This window comes from Schistocerca serialis, chromosome 10 (genome assembly GCF_023864345.2).
Source record: "Schistocerca serialis cubense isolate TAMUIC-IGC-003099 chromosome 10, iqSchSeri2.2, whole genome shotgun sequence".
Lineage (NCBI taxonomy): Eukaryota > Metazoa > Arthropoda > Insecta > Orthoptera > Acrididae > Schistocerca > Schistocerca serialis.
In genome coordinates, this window is record NC_064647.1 from 195,066,914 (window position 1) to 195,089,678 (window position 22,765).

The 22,765-nt window shown below is 41.6% G+C and overlaps 1 protein-coding gene across 1 annotated transcript in view; it reads left to right on the forward strand.

Annotated features, from left to right (window-relative positions):
• The first annotated feature begins 3,777 nt into the window (after positions 1 to 3,777).
• LOC126424678 (uncharacterized) overlaps positions 3,778 to 22,765 on the forward strand; it is a 114,590-nt gene continuing 95,602 nt past the window's right edge. The window contains exon 1 of the mRNA XM_050087406.1: positions 3,778 to 3,925. Within this exon, the coding sequence (XP_049943363.1) occupies positions 3,778 to 3,925 (148 nt within the window). The remainder of the gene's footprint in view (positions 3,926 to 22,765) is intronic.

Consider the following 22,765-nt stretch of genomic DNA (forward strand, 5'->3'; position numbering starts at 1 on the left):
CATACTGGCGAAAAAATAAAGAAGCTGCAATATATTGTAGATTACAATTTGAGTATGGGTGCAGTTGACTGTTGTGACATGTTACTGAGCTCAGTGGGATTTGACCATACACCAATCAGACCCCACATCACAGCCATTCTCAACACTGAATAAGGACTTTTGCTGTCAAAGTGGAGGACCAATTGTGAGCTACTCCCATATTCCGTACTGGTCCAGCTTCTGGAGCAATATTGAGAGATCAACACAATTGCATCAGTTAAATAAAAAATGTCTAATATTTCAAACCTTTTATTTAATCCTTCCAGTACCTCAAAGACAAAAGATAATATAGCATTTTCAGTTGTTAAACAAGATCTAAAGCCAAATTGTATATTTGATAGCAAATCGTGTGATATAAAGTGATCAATTGCCCTTACATAGACACAGCCTTTTCAGATGGCATAGGAATAGGTCTAAATTGCCTAATTATTCCTTTCTCCTTTTTTATAAAGCAGCTTTACTACTGAGTAATCATTCAGGAAACTGACCATTTTTAAAGGAAAAGTTACAAGGTTAACATGGGCAGCACAATACTTTAATATTCTGCTAGGCACTCCATCATATCCATGAGAATCCTTAGTCTTCAGTGATTTAATTATTGAATTAATCTCCCCTTCGTCAGTATCACAGATTACATCAGACATCAGTCTCAAAAAGAGTTTACCAGAAATATTTTTACTGTGAACTGACTTTATACCATTGAGCTTATGCTACTGACCTGACATTTCCTTCACAACTGACCATACGGTTTTAATTTTATCCTGTGAATTAGCTGTCCTATTGGCATACCACATACTCTTTGCCTTCCTAACAATTTTAAGCTCCTTACACTACTGTTTCTAATGGGCTACTTCTAACATTTTGATGTAATTCCCACTTTGTTCTACATGATATTCTTGTACCACTAGTCAGCTGCCCAGGCTGCCTGTTACTTTTAGTACCCCGTTTAGAACATTCTAATCAAAACCAACTCTCAAAGAGCACGAGAAATGTGTTAAGGAAAACATAGATAACTATGTTATTGGCACTATAAACATCCTGCCACTTTGGTTCCTTGACAAGATTTAAAAACTCTGTTGCCATTAGATTAGCTTTCCTATATAGTTTTTACTTGTGTGTGACATTTGATTTGTTTGAGTACAAAAGCCTTTTAGTGTTAAAATTTGTGCATCATGGTCTGAAAAACCATTCACCCTTTTATTAACAGAATGCCCACCTAGTAATGAAGAATGAATAAAAATCTTGTCTATGGCTGTACTACCTTTCCCCTGCACCCTAGTTGAAATAAACACAATCTGTGTCAGATCATATGAATTTAGGATACCTACCAACATCGTATTTCTTGCACCATCAAATACAAAATTTATACTTAAGTCACCACATATAACTAATTTCTGGTACTTCCTGCAAAGTGAATAAAGAACCCTCTTTAGCTCAAGCGGAAATGCTCTGAAGTGAGGGTTAGGGAACCTATAAAAAACAGTAGTTAGTAGTTTAGTTTCACTAAATTGAACTGCCCCTGCACAGCATTCAAATACCTGTTCAGTGCAGTGCAGCGATAACGTCTATGGAGTCAAATGGAATACTGTTTTTTGTACATAGCCACTCCCCCACCCTGCAAGGAATGCCTTGAAAGACAGCCAGCTAATCTGTATCCTGGTAAAGGAAGCCTCTGAATTGTCAAATTGTTTTAGCTGGTGCTCTGACATACCAATAATTTCAGAGTGAACACCAATAAGCAGTTCACTATCTCTAATACCTCATATTTTGATGAAATATGCTAATTCCTTCTCTACATGGAAACAAAATGTCCTCTGAAGGTGAGCCCTTAGTTAAAGGGATTTCCTTTAAGCAGGTACGGGGGTTGTAACTTAAGTAATTGCAACTATTTATTTACAACTGATACGAAAGAGTTACATGTTTGCACCTGTTACCGTCCAAAGCAGTCACCAGCATTGTGTGGAACCCATTGCCTGTGATGTGGAAGGCGTAGTATACCATTAGCAGAGCTTGTTCTGTTGATGGTGCGAATGGAGTGATCTACTGCCTGTCTAACCTCTGGAACAATTCCGAAGCGAATGCCACGAAGTGGTTCCTTTATCTTCAGAATCAAATCAAAGTTGCAAGGACTAAAGTCCAGGGAGTATGATGGATGATACAGTCCTTCCCAGTCCCATCGACTGAACAGAGCCACAGCTTGCGCTGTATGTGTCTGTGCATTGCCTTGAAAAATGATGGGTTGGCTGCACAGAATGTGTCACCGCTTCTTTCACAAAGCTGGTCACTGGTGATGTTCCAAAAATGAACAATAATATGATTTAAGTCCTTGTGATTGATTTTATTCTGAAGATGAAGGACCCACTTCGTGGCATTTGCTTCGGAACTGTTCCAGGGATTCACCAGGCAGTCTACCGCTCCATTCGAACCATGAACAGAACAGCATCTCCACTATATTGTGAGTTGCAACTTACCTTTCCATAGTATTTTTACATCCCATCCTGGATTTTTCATCGTTTGATTTTGCCAGAGAGTGAAACAAGTAAGCTTTTGTTTGCATTTTTGTTGCCTCATGACTCATAGCCCTGTAATAGACCAAGATGCGAGGCCTGTCCCATACATCCTCCCACCACCACCTGCTCCAGTCCTGTCAAGAGAATCACCTACCCCACACAAGCAGAGCTACCTGTGAAAGCAGTTGTGCGATCTATTGGACTACCCAATTGCTGATCATGTTGCCTAACACAAAGTCCTTCACTTCAATGACTGCTTCACAGCCTGCACAATCTGGATCCCACCTACCAGCATCACCTTTTCTGAATTGTGCAGATGGGAACTCTGTGCAATGTATCCTACATTCCCATAACCCTCCTGGTCCCAACTTCCATTACTCATTGTCCTTTACCCACCTACCCCATTCCTTGTTCCCACTCCAGCATTAAAAACATCTGTTCCACCAATGCACCCACAATCTTATCTTTTTACTGCTCTGTATTTCCACTACCCCCTTTCCCCCCTCCCAACAACACTTAGCTGCACTACTCTCCCTCCAACTCCTCTGTACGCACCCACAAGCAGCACTTTACTGCCCCCACCCCTACCCAGCTATCCCTCCCCCTACTTATCCCAGCCTCCTGCCTTTCATCCCCCCCCCCCCATCTATATTGCTTCTCTCATGTACAGTTTTGTGCGTGTGTGCATGCGTGCGTGTGCCAGAACAAAGCCCTTTGAAGGAACTTAGTTTGTTTGTATAGTCTTTTGTTGTGCCTGTCTGCAACTTAACATCTCCACTATATTGTGACTAGTAATTTATTGTCATAGTATTTCCATTGTTAGATGCAATAATATGACCGACAGACCACAATGCAGTCTCACTCCCTTCTCAACTACCACTTACCTCCTGTGTCATCTTACTTATAGCTGCAAAATGCAAGGTATAGTTAGAAACATACAGAGAATGACCACATTCTAAGTAATGACAATGGACACAGCTAAAAACATAAAATTATACCTAGCTTTCAGAACCCTTTATAGTCTTTGCTCCCCTACAAGGTGTCAAAACCTAAGTAAATTACTTTTAACTTCCAAACTTTTAAATAGGTAGCACAGGTAGTCACCACCTGAATGGAAGTAAGGCACAGCTGGTCTCACATAAAACAGAAAACCAAACAATACGAAGACACTTACCACGGGTAATCGAAATAGTCGGCACAAGAAGGTATGTGGCCAGTAGAGGCAGACATGCAGTGCAGTGCTCCTCTGTCGGGTGCCCAGCAGAAGGCGAGAGGCACTGGTGCCAAGCTGAAAGGAGTGTTGGATCTGGAAGGGAACACATGGCCTCTTAATACTCTGGCCAGCAAGGCGAAGCAGGGAAAACAAGACATATCAGGTCAATATTTTTTTTACAGGAATGAAGGACACTGTAATCAAAATAATTTGGCCCATAGCTGTGCAGACAGTTGAGGGATGCCATTACTGAAAATGGGGTTTCCCTTTTTGAGCAGCCACTGCATAGTAGGTAAGATGCAGTTCGACATCTCACACCTACTTGCGAGCAGAACTCTCAAGGTACCTCTAGCAAGTCTGCAAAACTATCGTATTAGCAGGTTATACTGATAATATCAATATTTAGAGAACTCTGTAGTCCCTGACTAGAGTACCGAATGCGAAAATCTGTACACAAATGAGAGACTGACACTTCTGATAGATGAAGCATACCGTTGGACAGGCAACAGCAAAGGTGAGGAGTCGCTTAGTGCTGGCTACGAGAACACATTTCTATGCATGGGCCAAGTCATTCTGCATGAACTCTATATTGTTTTTCTGTTTCTCAAAAAGAAAATAAATTTGAAAATTTATTGAGTATTGCAGGTGTTCATTTCTGGAATTTTTTTTTTCACTCTTACATTCGTACCAGATAGACTCCTAAGTTTACCACTCTACACACTCCTATTATAAAACACACTATACATGATCACGAGTATGCCATTGCTTTATAATTACAGTTAATGTTTTGTTACTTGTTACTTTACATTGCATGTATGTACAAATGTCATACTTAAAGGTGTAGGGTCCCGAGTTCGAGTCTCAGTCCGGCACACAGTTTTAAGCTGCCAGGAAGTTTAATTTATTTTCACCTAACAGCAACTGGCATGGGGCTGTTTGTGATTTTTGGTCAAACAGTGTGGAATCCATGGGGAACAGATCTTTTTCACAGCTAAATGTTACAGCAAAACTATATGTGAAGTAATTTAATTTTCCTTAATGATGCCTCTGTCTCTGATATTAATTCTCTTCAGTTATATTGTGCACTGCAGCTATATTTTTGTTTGCGAACACCCAATTTTGGGTGATATTTGCAAAACTCATCACTAACAGGAGCACAACCAGAAACAAATTCTACAAAATCATTATGAACAGTATTTTCTAATGGTGACTGATAACCATACACTGGACAAAGCAATTTGAGATATTGTTAAGTCTTCATCCAATGAAAATCCATGAAAATCTTTGTGAAATTTCCATTTTCTCATGACAATTTTTTTAAACACTTCTCATATACAAACTACTCTGCCAACTTATGAACTGCAATTGTTTTTACATCATCAAATAACAAATTTTAAAACAGTAGTAATGTCACACCTCAACAGCACCACTTACTGATCATATGTAAAACCTCACGTGCAATCCTCATACAATATTGACTTTCATTTTAGAAATGAGTGATTATATAAATAATGGAAAATTTTCACTTACTGGTGGTCATTTATTTTGAATTAATGACAGCTCCATTTGCATAAATATTGCCTCTTTCTAAAATACTCAATGGGGCAAATACTATATGGGTCAATCAAAAAGTATCCATTTTAAGGCACTACATGTGTGTATGTGCAACGTAGTGCAAGTCCAATGCAGATATCTGACACATAGGCATGGGATTAGTGCAGTATTCACATGTTTTGGACGTGTATGTGGTAAACGTGCAAACATTTACTACAGCGGCACTATTACCAACTGTTTCCAAATAGGATCAACATGCCGTTATTCTTTTCTTGTCTGCCACAGGGAGAACACTGGAAGACATCCACAGGAGAATGAAGAAAGCATATGGGGCAGCATTTCTGTCAAAATCCACCACTGTGAAACAGTTCAAGTTCCATTCCAGACATTTGACAAGATGCCTATTGATATGGGAGGCCATTATGGATAACAAGAAGTGGGTGGTTGATGATACAATTAGGTTGGACCACTCGTGCACTAGAAAACGATCTTGGCATCAGCTTCAGTAGTGTGCAAACATTATCTGGCAGGAGTTAGGCTATTGTAACCACTGCAGCCAGTAGATGCACGACTTCCAGAATACATACAGGAGATCTGTGAGTCACGAAGTACAGAGACACTTGCCGAGGATACTCTGCATCCGAGTAGCTTAGGCCAAAAATATTTAGCAATATGTCCACAGACTTGCCAGGTTATAAAAGATGAGGGGAAACTGATAAGTACTGTTGTGGGTGAAAAAACTTGTGTAGAACTAAGAAAGCCAAAACCAAACCATTACCTGGCAGGTTTAAATACTGAAGCCTCAAACAGAAGCTTCAAAAAACATACAAATTTGAAACCATTGTCAGTATGTGCAAATACTTTAGTTGCTTGTTTGAATGAGCACTGACTTACTGAGGGGACAATTAAAATCTGAAACAAAATGGGGAATATCAGATTATAAAATAGCTTTTTCAGAAGAAACAAGTCACATGGAGGCTCATGTATACTTTTGTATAGTGATGGAAACTAAAACCAGAAACTGTTTTAATTATTTAACTGAAGAATGCCTGTTTGAGAGCTGTTGTGTGGAAATAATTGACTTAACAGTAAATGTTATAGTAATCTAAATACTTAGAATCCCAGGGAGGTCAACAACACAACTACTCTTATCCAAGTTTCACATTATGCTGGTAGACCTTTGAAGAGAAAAATAGAAAAAACTAATTGCTGCTGATTTTAATATTGATATCACGTATGATAGTAGCTATACTTCAACATTCACCAACTTGATATATAGATTCAGGGTTTCAAACAATTTCTTTGAATCGACAAGAGGCAATGGGTGGTGATGAACTTTTATTGACTGTGCTGACTGATTATGTATATGAAAGTATGTAAATTTTGTCTAGACTTGGGTATTTCAGATCATTGTGCATTGTTAACTGAGCCACTAGAGAGACAAGGACATTTCAAGTGTCAAAACCCATATGAGAAGGAACTTTACCAAAGAAAACTTGTTAACATTGAATAATAACCTGAAACAGAAAAAAATGGCCTTTTGATCCTTGCAATTCAAATGATGAAAACTTGATCTGAGCTCTGCAGTAATAAAGTGACAAAATGTACCACCCAAGGCGTAAACATTTCCAGTATAAGGAAAAGGTAACTGCACAGACAATATAATAAAGATACTGTTCTCTCTGAGTATGTTAGATTCTATAAAATTATATCGAAGTTGTCAAGGCAACAAAACAATCGGTAAATAACAGGCTAATTTTAAAGCATGACGGTAAGAAAGGCAGCATGGTCAGTCATTAAATCTGATACATATTAAAGCCTGTATCCAAAGAAATTGATGCAAATATAATAGGTTATCAGAAAGAAAAACCTTTGGTCTAAATGAAAATTCTTAACACCTTACAAAAATTTTCTACGAAGGTTGTAGAAAATGCAATCCTAGTATTAAGAAACAAATGATCTGCACACTGGGATGGAATTCTCACCAGAGTTATTGAAGCGGTATACAACAAAATTGCAGACCCACTAGCTCAGATAATAAACCAATGTTTGAGGAGGACTGTTTCCCTGAGTACTGAAATATGCTGAAGTCAAACCACTTTTTGAAAAGGGATCAATAGGGGTCATGGAATGTTATTGTTTTATCTAAATTCTTTGATTCATATCTAAAATATCTGAAGAAGTTGCTGTTGCCCCAAATCCAAAATTTCACTGCAAAATTTTCTATTATTCTACACAATCAAATTGATTTTCAACAAGGGAGAACAAACCATAGATGCAGTGAAGTTTCATTGAGAAAATGATTACATCATTAAACAAGATCAGTAAGATGGTAGGAATTTTTTGCAACCTCAGAAAGCTGTTTGATTCCATAAGTCAAGGATTGTTTATTTAGAAATTTCAGAAGTATCAGGGACAGTGCCCTAAAATGGCTTAATCCTAGTTATAAAACAGAAAGTGAAGAGTTAGCATGACTTTATATGGTGCAAATTATTATTCTGAATGGAAAAACCTCTGGGTGTTCCACAAGGCTCCATACTAGGCACAGTCCTATCTCTCTCCCATGTTACTAACATACCATTAAATATCAGGTCCCCGACAGTTCTGTTTGCAGATGATACTTCTGTCTTAGTTGAAATTCAGGATTCGGAAAAAAATTGCAAATCAGGAATCAGTACCCTCACTATCTTGGAACCTATTTCTACTGAGTGGGTAAAATCTAAACTATCTAAAACTCCCATGATGCAATACAGACCTAAACAGTCAAAATGTGAGCACATTACATTTATTCGAAACAAAGATACAGAAGATGCTGACTCACACAAATTTTTAGGATTAAATCTGGATAAAAATCTGAGCTGGCAGGCACACATTGAGTACCTGGAAAACAAATTCGGCAGCTCTGTATTTGCAGTGGAAATAATATGAACAGCAACCAACATGGACACACAAAAGTAGCATATGTACTTTAAATCCATTAATAGGTGTGGTATTGCTTCTTGAGGTAATTCGACAAAGTGTGGATACCAAAAACACGCACCAATTATTTAAGGGAAACCACGTTGGTCTTTTACGTGATAAGGAAATAAAGAAAATTTTATTTTTATGCTTCCCACCCACTGCCTCAAACTGTTTGCCCAACAACCTCAATACATGGGAATGAAAATTTATAATAAATTTAAATGGAACAAGTTAATGGCGATGAACTTAGGATGACACCACCACCACCACCACCACCACCACCACCACCACCACCACCACCCCCCCCCCCTTCTAAAAAGAAAGCTATATAAGGCACTTAACACTGAAATAATATTACTTGGACAAATTCATGTAGGACGAACTGGAAGTTTGAGCTGGATGCAATGTGTCATGTATCTCAAGTAGTATTACTAGAGTGTTAATATTTCAGTACCGTTATTTTTCAGTCTGAAAATCATTATCGTATTATAAGTTTTTAAAATGTTTCTGTATGCAAATGTATATCATGAGATGAATAAACTGCAATTCCACTAGAGTTGTGGTTTATTTCAAGCTGCAGATATATCCTATATAATATGAATAAAACATTGCGACAACCAAGCACAAACACACAGGGAAACAAAATACAATGAAGTCACTTTTTAAATAACTCTACAAAATAATTGAAGAAAAAGGAATTGGGAAGAAATCTAAGAAGCTCATTAGTGTCTTAGCTGGCTGTGCACATGAGTGGCCACCACCGAACTGCAGCCAAGGGAGCTCAGCCGTCCAGCCGAACAGCATGTGCCCCGACAGACCGTTCAAAGTCTACACCCATTTCACAGCCTGTGCCATCCGGATTCTCCCTGCCAACACCAGGTTTCCCAATAACATATCCTCTCTAATAAGGCCTCCCCCCCCCCCCCCCCATCCAACCTATCCCATCCCCACACCTCAAGCTTGCACACTGCTGCCATTACCTGTATAAAATGTTTATGTATGGTTCAAAACTTAATGATTAGAGATGTATGTGGTATAACGCATGTTTCATTTACTTTATCCAATGAAGAGTTACATTATTTTACTACCAGGATAAACATTTATGACACTGTGTTCCTGATTGATACTGTTGTTACTGACAGAGATGGTGCCATGCATAACAGTACAAATGAGAAAGGTGAATTTACAATTGTCAACAAAACTTATAACTCATTTGTAATTGGAACACCAAAATAAGTGGCACATCAATTTATAACAGGGTAAAATATAACAAAATAGATCAGGATAAACTCAGGGATAGTTCACTTGTAGCAAGAGGAATGAGTGTGCAAGTCCAGTACAGACAATGTGTAAGGCTGTGGTCATAGTGTCATCAATATCTGTGGACATCAGTGGAGGAGATCCGAAGCACCATGCCCGAGCTGTCAGGCCATGCCCGTCTGTGTCAATGTGGCCTTAGCAACATATCACAATGGGTTCTTCTGAGGTTTTCTTAGCAAAACTCCTGACACTCCTTAGGAGTCTTTCCAGCTACATACAGACTGTCACACTGTGTGGTAGTTTGACTCTTCTTTTCCTATACCACCATAATACACTGACAAGCCAAAATGTTGTAACCACTGCCCACCACGGGACAATGCCATCCTGTGGTGATGCCAACACAGGACATGGTAATCAATGTAAATAGAGTAAAAATGAGCAAATCCACTGACAAATTACTCTGCCCTCACGAAAGTGGACTTAACCAAAAGGGGTCACTCGCACGCCTGGAGCATACACTGTTGGGCAAAGAGATTTGATGTAGATCCACATATCTGCAGCTGGTGACCTAGGGAAAGATGACTGAACAGGCAGCTCACTCGGGGGAAGAGAGATGGTCATGGATAGCAGAGACCAAAGGGTGACAAGTGTAGCATCGATCGATAGCCTGAAGGCTGCTTGTGGAGTCTGAATAAATTAAAACACTGTGGAGGGAGGCCTGAGAAACAAAAAGGAGGGCCTTGTGAATGGCTAGAAGCTCTACTGTGAACACACTACATGATCCTGGCAATAAATGGTGCTTGAAACCAGTAGGAGACGTGAAAGTAAATCTCGCCTTATCAATAGTCTTAGAACCATCAGTGTAAAAGATTGTAGCACCCTGGAACTCTGCAAGAATGGCACAGACAAGGCACCGGAAAACCATAGGTGTGACAGAGACCTTAGGACCCCGGAATAAGTCAGTCTGAATCTGTGGTCTAGGCACCACCCAAGGAGGGAGTATGGGAGGAAAGACATGGGGAGCAGTCCAATGAGTGGAAATTGAGATTCCAACAGAGGGAAGTGAGATGCACGCCAACCACCAATCCCACAAGTGGGCGGATCTTAGGAGAGAGGCATCCCTCACTGGCAAAGAGCACAGGGTACACAGGATGGTCAGGGAATTAGGGAATTGGCAAATGGCGACTGCGTAAGAAACAAGGAATTGGCTCTGTCAGATGTGTAGAGGGGGGAATCCTCACTTCTGTGAAGATACTATCAACAGGACTAGTTGGAAGGCACCAACAGGGAGAGACACCCCACAATGATGGACAGGGTTGAGTTTCAAAGTGGAAGGAGTCATAAACCCGACTAGCATAATTAGTCTGGACAAGACCAGAGCACAGTAAAGATGGAGAAGAGTGGAACAGTCTGCACCACAAGATGTGTGGGCCAGGAGGTGGACAACATTAAGCTTCATGTAGTCTTTAGGTGGCAAATGTGGGGCAACCATGTCAGCTTGGCATAAAAAATAAGGCCCAAGAAATGGAATTGTGCTACAACATCGAGGAGCTGGTTGCCTAAATAAAGTTCTGGATCAAGGTGTGCTGTGGGTCAATGACAAAAAATACATCTCCCGCATTTTGGAAGGAGAAAACGAAGCCATGTGCGGTGGCCCACACAGAGGCCTGTCATATGGCACCCTTGAGCTAGCTCTCAACAGCCGATACCACGTGGGAGCTGCACCAGATGCAAAAATCGTCTACTTAAAACACCAGTGTAACCAAAGGCCTAACAGAGGTCGCAAGCCTATTGAGGAAGAGTGTGACACTTAGCACAAAACCCTGTGGGATACCATTCTCCTGAACCTGAGGGGTGCTGAGTGAAGTGCCTACTCTAACCCGTAAGATCCGGTAAGAAAAAACTTGCAGATAAAAATCTGAAGGGGCCCACGGAAGCCCTGGTCATGGAGGGTAACTAAAATGTGATGGTGCCAAGCCATGTCATATGCCTTATGTAGGTCAAAGAAGACTGCCACAAGGTGCCGGCACTGAGTAAAAGCATGTCGGATGGCCAATTCCAATCTGAGTAAATGATCAGTTGGAGAGCACCCTGCCTGGAAGCCACACTGATATGGGGACGAAAGGCCCAGAGATTAGAGTACCCAACATAATCTGAAGCTGACCATCCTTTTGAGCAGTTTACGAAGTACATTCATAAGGATGTTCACGTCGTTCTCGCACGTTATTTCAACAGCGTGCCTCGCTGTCTTCTTCAGGTGCTACCTGAGACTGGTCCACTCGACTGGAACACTCGACCCAGCGCGGACCGATTAGGGAACGCCCAGCTCCTCCCAGGCATAAATACTGGACTCTATCGACCCAAGGACCAGTCTCAGGTAGCATCTGAAGAAGACAGCGAGGCACGCTGTTGAAATATCGTGCGAGAACGACGCAAACATCCTGCTGGATTCCCGAATATCCAAGATGTCAACAGATCGCTGGGAAAGCATGAAGAATTACATTCCTAAGGCTAACTGGGCAGTAGCTGTTGAGAAACATTGGGTTTTTCCCAGGCTTAAGGCTGGGATACGGTCTCGCCATTGTGATGGAAAAGCACCTGAGAGCCAAATGTGGTTGAAAACCCTGAGGAACTGTTGCCTCTGGGGAACATCCAAGTGTTGGAGTATTTGGTTGTGGACGGAACCTGGCCCTGGGGCTGTGTCTCGTGAAGAGCTAAGAGCCTGCACCAATTCCCATTCAGCGAAGGGTGCATTATAGGGCTGAACGTGGTGTGGAATGAAACAGAGGGGGGTCTGTTCACCTCTGCATTTCTGCGGAGAAAGGTAGTAGGATAGGAAGAGGACGACGACGCAGTCACAAAGTGTGTCGCGAGGTGTTCTGTTAGGACCAATGGATCCGTGCACAGAGCACCTCGGAGGTTCAGACCCTCGACATTTGACTGTCGCTGGCAGCCAGAATGCTACGGAACTTTGACCAATTGTGCGATGAAGAGGCATATGTCCCCAAGGAGGAAACATACCCTCCCAGCATTCCTTTTTAGTCTGCTTAATAAGGTAACAAGCCTTAGCACAGAGATGCTTAAAAGTGAGGAGGTTGGTCTGTGAAGGGTGTCAAATCACTGCAGTGCCCTTCAGCAGTCCTGGATGGCAGCTGCGACACCCTCAGACCACCATGGTACTGGCTGATAATGGGGGGGGGGGGGGGGGGACGACGACCTGTGGATAGGGGGACAGCACTGCCAGCAGCATGAAGAATAGTGGCAGACATGCCTTGCATGACTACATCAACGGAATTAGACAGCACTTATATGAAGGCCAATTGGACCTTTGGAATGCCCAACAGGAGGGCCTGTCTGCCGGCAGTAGCAGGGGAATGGTAGAATCACCAGAAAGTGGTCACTGTCACAAAGCTCATAATGGGTTGACCAATGCAGGGAAGCCACGAGGGCAGGGGAGGAGATCCTGAGATCGAGAGCAGAGAAGGTGCCACGAGTGGCACGGAAACGGGTAGGGGAACCATCACTGATGAGACAAACAGAAGTCCATGATAAGTTGGTCCATTACAATACCCCAACCTGTTTAAGTGACACTCTCCCCACAGTTAACGGTGGGCACTGAAGTCTCCGAGTAGAAGAAACGGGGCTGGGAGTTGCTGGATTAAGGTAGACAGGGCAACGTATTCAAGTGGCCTACCTGGAGTGAGGCCGTCATTGCAAGTGGTGATTGCCGGAGTTGTTTGCACGATAACTGCTATCACTTCCAAGGTGGTACGTATGGGAATCCAGTCACTAATGACATCAGAGTGAACCAAAGTGCAGACCCCACCAGATGCTACCCCAGGGCCAGCACAGTTAGAACACCCAATAACAATTAGAAATTGGAGAGTGGTCATCGTGGAAATGCTTTTCTTGAAGAGCCAGACAGAACGCAGAAGAAGAGACAAGACGTTCATTTCCGGTTGGTGGTTATAGTATCTGTTGCAATTCCACAGTATTAACATGTGGTGCGAGTCTAAGGTAGCCATGAAGGAGCCAAGGAGGTCAGATCACTGTCAGTGTGACACCCATAAATAAGATGTCTGATGTCCCTATAGAAATTACTCCCTGGACCATATTGAGATTGGTGAGGAGTGACAGACACCGGGACATTGCCAAGATGATCACAGACATGAAGAGCTGAGGATTGGGTGGTAGAAGAAGCTTTGATCAACACGGAGACCGACTGCATCACACTAGGAGACTCCACTCTACCAAACTTGTCCTCAGCATTTTTGATGAAAAACAATGGCTTCATGGTGGTTAATGTGTCCCCATCCATCTTAGTATAGACAAGGTAACAGGGAAAGGGTTTCATGTCAAGACGGCAAGCCTGGTGCTCCTCACAGTATAGCTAGGGAAGGGAAGGTCGCTGGGTCATACGAAGCAGCATTTGAGGATCCTTCACCATTCCGAGAGAAGGCCATTTCAGAACGGCCAGATTTTTGCAGCTTGATATGCTTCGTGTACCAGGCATCTGCCCTGATACCACCCACTCTGACCAGAGGCTCTGCCCACAGGCACCATGCAGCCACAGCAAGGGCCATCTGCCATGGCGGCCATTGACAGGAGTTCTGATGCTCCGAGAAGATGAGCAACCACTCCTTGGCATACATGGGGAGGGAACAGCTCAGGTATCAGGAGTGCAAGCCGTGTGTTGTCAGGGGGCTCAGCCACATGTGTACATAACAGCCCTACCGCATGGGCTAGCTACAGGTACACATGTTAGTGACCTAGCAGGAAGAAAAGAGGCTACAGTGGGTAAGGGAGAGGGGAAGGAAGGAGGAGAGGACGCCACATTGTAGATGTTAGGGAGTTTTCCCCATATGGCTCACACTACATAAACAATTTAGACAGAGAGGTCAAACCCCAAGGAGGACCAAGAACGGGAGAGATGAGACATGACAGTGAAAGTGAATACCAGAAATGAGGGAATAGCCAGGCCAATGAAAGGAAAAACAGAAAAAGGGGGGAGCAGGTGGGGGAGGAGCTAGACTGGGAAGGAGTGGATATGGGGAACGGACTGCAGCCTGGGAAAGAAGAAAGCCTGCAATAGCTTGGGGCCCCATGTACAAGGGGGGGACCCAAGAGAAACCGGACTCCGAGGGTGCTACCACTTGTAGACGTAGTGTAGGATTCTCACACTAGATGGTGTTAGTAGAGATGTTCATGAAACAGCTGTCCAGACGGCATCAGTGTAGAGCTGACCGTGCAAGTGTGGTACTGTGTTTCTCTGACTGTTGGCAGGTTACCTCTGCAAAGTAGTTATGGCAGCTTTAACAAAACAAAGAGTGTGTGTGAAATTTTGTTTCCTGCTTAAAAAACTGCAATGGAGACACACCAAATGCTTCAGGAAGCTTTCCAGTAGGATGCTATGAGCCACAGACAGGTTTTCGAGTGGTTTGGGCGCTCTAAGCATGGTGAGATGTGTGTTGAAGACCAAGCTCGTTCTGGACGCCTTTCAACATCGCAAAATGAGAACCTTGAAAAAGTCCGCCAAAAGATCAATGAGGACTGTCGCCAAACGATCAACCAAATTTCAGCAGAGACAGGAATCAGTTGGAGCTCGTGCCAGTGGATTTTAAGTGAGGATTTGCACATGAGACGTGTTGCTGCTAAATTTGTTCCACACCTTCTCACACAGGAGCAAAAAACCATCCACATGAATGTGTCAGAACTTGAAAACAGAGATTGCACGTGATCCAAACTTCTTGAACAAAGTCATTACAGGGGATGAGAGTTGGTGTTACGGGTATGACCCAGAAACCAAGAAAGCGTCAAGCCACTGGAGGACTCCCAACTCTCCCAGACCAAAAAAAGCAAGGCAAGTGAGGTCAAATGTGAAGACGATGTTCATTGTCTTTTTCGATGTTCGTGGAATTGTGCATCGGGAATCCGTACCCCCTGGCCAGACTGTTAACCAGCACTTTTACTTGGATGTTTTAAGGTGTCAGAGGATGTGAGGAGGAAACGTCCGGAACTTTGGCAATCAGGTGACTGGTTTCTGCATCACGACAACACTCTAGCACACACAGCCTTACGAGTGACCCACTATTTGGCATCTCAGTGGTGGTCTGTCATTTCCCACGCTCCGTATTCGCCGGACCTAGCCCCATACGACTTTTTCCTATATCCACAAACGCAAAAATGCTAAAAGGGGAGTCTTATGACAATGTGGAGGCAGTAAAAACAGCTTCGCAAAGGGCACTGGACAATGTCAAACTTGAAAAGTTTGAAACATGCTTCCAACAGTGGGAAGAGAGACTTGACAAGTGCATCGAATGTAATGGAGAGTATTTTGAAGGTGACTGAAGTAATTTTGTAAAAAGGTTCATCAATAAATTTTTTATGACAATAATCCAGTTTCTTTTGGGTCCCCCCCCTCATACACAAAAGAGCTGTGGGCCCCCCGCAGAGTACAAAATGATGTCTATTGCAGCAGTTATTCAGAGATGAAGACATTCACACAGGATAAAAGTAGGACAGAGCGCTGCACAAAACCAGTCTTCAGACTGAAGAAGGAAGCAGCAGCAGCAGCAACAACAAAAGTTCACATGATTGAAGTACACATAAGGTGATGGCACACTATATTGTGTGAGATGACCTTCCCCAAATAGCTCTTACTGCTCTAAAATTTAGGAGAGAAGCAGGGTCGAACCCGTAACAAAAAAAAAAAGAAAAAAGAAGAAGTTGAGGTAGTTTTGACAGAACTTGACCAAGAAGTTCATATTCTACATCTACATCCATACTCCACAAGCCACCTGACACTGTGTGGCAGAGGGTACCTTGAGTACCTCTATCTGTTCTCCCTTCTATTCCAGTCTCTTATTGTTTGTGGAAAGAAGGATTGTCAGTAAGCCTCTATGTGGGCTCTAATCTCTCTGATTTTATCCTCATGGTCCCTTCACGAGATATACGTAGGAGGGAGCAATGTACTGCTTGACTCCTCGGTGGACCACACCACGACAGGCAGGAATTAACTGAAAGGAGTTTTAACACCAGTCACTCTTAGGTAACTGTACAGCATACAGGAGGGTTACACTTTCAACACTGAACTGAAAATACTAGTGCAAGGGATCAGTGCCCCCACACTCACAAAAAAGGTAGGGGGAGATACAGTAATTTGGACTGGGGGGGGGGGGGGGGAGGGAGGAGATGGAGTGGAAGGGGTGGAGGAAGGAGGGTGGGTGACAGAAGTTAAATCCGTTCATTACTCTTAACTTACATTTCAAGATATCATATAGGAACAACACTTCCTGTATTCTATATTAATGATTTACCTGTCTATCATCTGAAGTGTGGTGTCTCTGAACATCCGAGACAACGCAGCATTTTGAGGAAGCGTGTCTTGATTATGTGATTCGTGGCACTGCTGCATACTGAAAAGAGAACAGCAGCACTATAATTACATAACAACTAGAACCAATCTACAAATAGTTTGGTATATATAATTGTTGTCATTGTATGTGGGAACTAATTATTATGCTCTTAACAGAAATCTGCAACTGTTAAAAATAGTCCTGCCATCCACTGGGTACCTTCACATATGAAGCTGACACCACTCCATTAGCTATATCCTGTATGCTGTGGCATAGTTGCCACAGACATAGCACAATGTGTTCCAGTTACAAACTTTGTGCCGTCATGTATGTTACCAAGGGCATGAAGCTTTACTGTATGGTTAAATGGCGATGGCATCCTCTTGGGTAAAATATTCCGGAGGTAAAATAGTCCCCCATTCGGATCTCCGGGCAGGGACTACTCAAGAGGATGTCGTTATCAGGAGAAAAAACTAGTGTTCTACGGATCAGATTGTGGAATGTCAGATCAGGCTGGTAGGTTAGAAAATTTAAAAAGGGAAATGGATAGGTTAAAGTTAGATATAGAGAGAATTCGTGAAGTTTGGTGGAATGAGGAGCAATATTTTGGTCGGTTAATACAGGGTTATAAATACAAAATCAAATAGGGGTAATGCAAGAGTAGGTTCAATAATGAATAAAAAAATAGGAGTGCAGGTAAGCTACTACAAACAGCATAGTGAACGCATTATTGTGGCCAAGATAGACACGAAGCCCACACCTACTACAATAACACAAGTTTGTATGCCAACTAGCTCTGCAGATGAAGAAATTGAAGAAATGTATGACGAGATAAAAGAAATTATTCAGGTGGTGAAGGGAGATGAAAATTTAATAGTCATGGGTGACTGGAACTCGACAGTAGGAAAAGGAAGAAAAGGAAACTTAGTAGGTGAATATAGACTGGGAGTAAGGAATGAAAGAGGTAGCTGTTTGGTAGAATTTTCCACTGAGCATAACTTAATCATAGCTAACACTTGGTTCAAGAATCATGAAAGAAGGCTGTATACATTGAAGAATCCTGGAGATACTACAAGGTTTCAGATTATATAATGGTAAGACAGATTTAGTAACCAGGTTTTAAATTCTAAGACATTTCCAGGGGCAGATGTGGACTGACCACAATCTATTGGTTATGAACTGTAGATTAAAACTGAAGAAACCGCAAAAAGGTGGGAATTTAAGGAGATGGGGCCTGGATAAACTGACTAAACCAGAGGTTTTACAGAGATTCAGGGAGAGCGTAAGGGAACAATTGACAGGAATGGGGGAAAGAAATACAGTAGAAGAAGAATGGGTAGCTTTGAGGGATGAAGTAGTGAAGGCAGCAGAGGATCAAGTAGGTAAAAAGACTGGGGCTAGTAGGAATCCTTGGGTAACAGAAGAAATATTGAATTTAATTAATGAAAGGAGAAAATATAAAAACGCAGTAAATGAAGCATGCAAAAAGAGAATACAAACGTCTTAAAAATGAGATCAACAGGAAGTGCAAAATAGCTAAGCAGGGATGGCTAGAGGACAAATTTAAGGATGTAGAGGCTTATCTCATGAGGGGTAAGATAGATACTGCCTATAGGAAAATTAAAGAGACCTTTGGAGACAAGAGAACCACTTGTATGAATATCAAGAGCTCAAATGGAAACCCAGTTGTAAGCAAAGAACAGAAAGCAGAAAGGTGGAAGGAGTATATAGAGCGTCTATACAGGGGCGATGATCTTGAGGACAATATTATGGAAATGGAAGAGGATGTACATGAAGTTGAAATGGGAGATACGATACTGCGTGAAGTGTTTGACAGAGTACTGAAAGACCTGAGTCGAAACAAGGACCCAGGAGTGGACAACATTCCATTAGAACTACTGACAACCTTGGGGGAGCCAGCCGTGACACAACTACCATCTGGTGAGCAATATCTATGAGACAGGCGAAATTCCCTCAGACTTCAAGAAGAATATAATAATTCCAATCACAAAGAAAGCAGGTGTTGACACATGTGAAAATCACTGAACTATCAGTTTAATAAGTCACAGCTGCAAAATACTAAAGCGAATTCCGTACAGACGAATGGAAAAACTGGTAGAAGCTGACCTTAGGGAAGATCAGTTTGGATTCCGTAGAAATGTTGGAACACGTGAGGCAATACTGACCTTATGACTTATCATAGAAGAAAGATTAAGGAAAGGCAAACCTATGTTTCTAGCATTTGTAGACTTGGAGAAAGCTTTTGACAGTGTTGAGTGGAATACTCTTTCAAATTCTGAAGGTGGCAGGGGTAAAATACAGGGAGCGAAAGGCTATTTACAATTTGTACAGAAACCAGATGGCAGCTATAAGAGTCGAGGAACATGAAAGGGAAGCAGTGGTTGGGAAGGGAGTGAGGCAGGGTTGTAGCCTCTCCCCGATGTTGTTCAATCTGTATATTGAGCAAGCAGTAAAAGAGACAAAAGAAAAATTGGGAGTAGGTATTAAAATCCATGGAGAAGAAATCAAAACTTTGAGGGTCGCCGATGACATTGTAATTCTGTCAGAGGCAGCAAAGGACTTGGAAGAACAGTTGAACAGAATGGACAGTGTCTTGAAGGTAGGATATAAGATGAACATCAACAAAAGCAAAACGAGGATAATGGAATGTAGTAGAATTAAGTCGGGTGATTCTGAGGGAATTAGCTTAGGAAATGAGACACTTAAAGTAGAACAGGAGTTTTGCTATTTGGGGAGCAAAATCACTGATGATGGTCGAAGTAGAGAGGATATAAAATGTAGTCTGGCAATGGCAAGGAAAGTGTTTCTGAAGAAGAGAAATTTGTGAACATTGAGTATTGATTTAAGTGTCATGAAGTAGTTTCTGAAAGTGTTTGTATGGAGTGTAGCCACGTATGGAAGTGAAACATGGACGATAAATAGTTTGGACAAGAAGAGAATAGAAGCTTTCAAAATATGGTGCTACAGAAGGATGCTGAAGATTAGATGGGTAGATCACTTAACTAATGAGGAGGTATTGAATAGAATTGGGAGAAGAGGAGTTTATGGCACAACTTGACAAGAAGGGACCAGTTGGTAGGACATATTCTGAGGCATCAAGGGATCACAAATTGAGCATTGGAGGGCAGTGTGGAGGGTAAAAATCGTAGAGGGAGACCAAGAGATGAATACGCAAAGCAGATTCAGAAGTATGTAGGTTGCAGTAGGTACTGGGAGATGAAGAAGCTTGCACAGGATAGAGTAGCATGGAGGGCTGCATCAAACCAGTCTCAGGACTGAAGACCACAACAAAAACAACATATGCAGATTGAAGTGATGAATGAAAATTTGCACCAAGGCTGGGATTCGAACCAGAGTCTCTGCAGAACTGCACAAACTACCATAGCACACCTCCTTACTCAATCCAAATTCCCATTCAGGCCTCCGACAACTTGGTATTCCTTTAAACTACAACAAGTATTGCACAGGCTCTCTGTTTGGAATATATGCAGGAGACTTCAAACTTTCTGGAACCACATAGTTTCATTTGATATTTTTTGCTGAAGATATGTTGAGGACACCTAATTGTTGTTACTGATCTCTCTTAATTCCCTGATATTTGAAAATGGTTAAAACAACTAGTTCCTTTTATTACATGCTTGTCATAGCAAAATAGAAATTTGACCATATTATGGAAAGATGAGTCAACTGGCACAACAAAAAGATAGCTAAACATTAAAGCTTTGAGCAACAAGGCTGCCTCCTGAATCACATCACACACCCATTCACACAAACTTAACTTGCACACAGATGACCACTGTTTATGGCTGCTGAGGCCTGGCTGCAAGCAAACTATATTTACACAAATATAGTTTTTTATTCTCTGTGAGAGTGTGAATATTGTAAATTATTTGTAATTCATAAAGTGGACTATAATTGTGCGGTTCTTCATATTCTGTTAACAAAGAGCAAGTGGCATCCTGTTTAAACAAGGCAATTCAAAATTCAATTATTTATAGAATACCAGTTTCTCACTAACAGTTTATTACAGCCTCACAATGATGGGTTCACAACTTACATTCTGTTTTCTGTGCAGGGAACTACAACTACAGAAGACTGTACATTGGTCAACATTATTCAGAACTGACTCATTTCACTGAGAGCAGTGGCAACAACTAGGCACGCTCTGTGTACTGCAGTCTTATTACACATGATATTAGCAATTTCCATTGTACAACTGTGGAGCAAAAAAACAAAATTTCACAGCCGCACATTGTTCATAAGAAGTGGCCATTTTCTTGTGTCACAACTGTGCTTTACATGCATACCGAAATGCCAGAGAAACCACACTAGAAACTATCAGGTGATGCCACCTGGCACTATAAACATATGATTTGCCACATTATGATTTTGGTTATTTTGGGTCCCCCTCACACATGTAAATCATCAACTTCTAATCCTACTGAATATACGGAGTGAGTCTGTCAGTATATACATTAATCTTTTATGCATAATTCTTAATATGCTTACGTAAAACAAGTAACAGAATTGATGTGCAGCCCATCTGTCTTTCAAATTTGCAAAAGAACTGGTCCTAGTTCCACTAATAGAAGCATCCCGATCAAGTATTAATGTTCAACAACAAGGGCACAACCTTGGAAACATTAAACAAGACTCAAATGGTCCACAGCAGAAAACAATCCTATTTTTCTAAAATCTTACATCATTCATCAAGTGAAGCACTGAAAGTCTCTGAAATTTAAAGTAACAGGCAGCAAATTCATTTAAGTGCACACAAAAAGGAAAATTTTCCAAATTATAAATAGAATTACACCAGCAGTAACTCAAGGAACTACTTTCAGCATGTTTCATCTTCCTTTTTATCAGGCACATCACCTTTTAACACATTGTATGAGACACATAAAGGAAGTGAACACGCATGGACACAGGCGCTTCATTGTACGTTCTATATTTACTTCTTTTTTCACATAACTGTTTCAGAACAGAAATTGCTCAGTATTAAATTCAAACTAGACATTAGGCACAGGTATATTTTAAGCTTTGGCTGTGTAAGAACACACCTGGTATAATACAAACAATTTTGTTGAAAATTTTGGCACCAATATTCATTGTGGTATGTGCAGGCCAGTAACCAAGTTTCTGAGTGTGAAACTATGTACCTAACAGTTTGTTTGAAAGTCAGTCCTATAATTTTTGTTTTCTGCCCCTTTGCATTTTTCACTCAAATGAACCACTGCCGGAAGGGAGAGAAACCAAATTTTGAACAGCAGTTTTGATGTAACATTTAACAGTTGGCCTCTTCTATAATCTGGCGGGTATGTCTATCTACAGGTAGGAAGGAATGCAAGAGCAGTATGATTGCCCCCAGTACAGGACTCTTGTGTTCAAAAATTTCAGGGTGAGGACAACTGTTTTTTACCATAATAATGCAACAACAATTGTAAGTCCAATCACTTTTCATGTTTAAGACTATACCTGTTATATTCTCTGCCTCTAGCAGCTTCAGCATAACTAGCAGGCCACGAATGATTTCTGGGGTGACCATCCTGCCTGACTTTCTGGTTCCTTGTCCTCTTCCTGTGAAAAAGCTTGGAGTGAAAAAACATCAAAAATATATGAAATTCTGAAATAATGTGCCAAAATGTATTATTTAGAAATGCACACACAAAATTACAACAACAGGTAAACTGAGCTCTGGTATCGAATGTGAGGTTTTGCCTCAAATTCATACTGTGAACACAACAGTCTTTCTGTCAGAACACACATGGTGTATCCAGCTAAATGCAAAGGTGGGCAGGTAACATCCAAATCTATCCCTTAGAACAATGTACGCAAACCAACCTCACATCCTG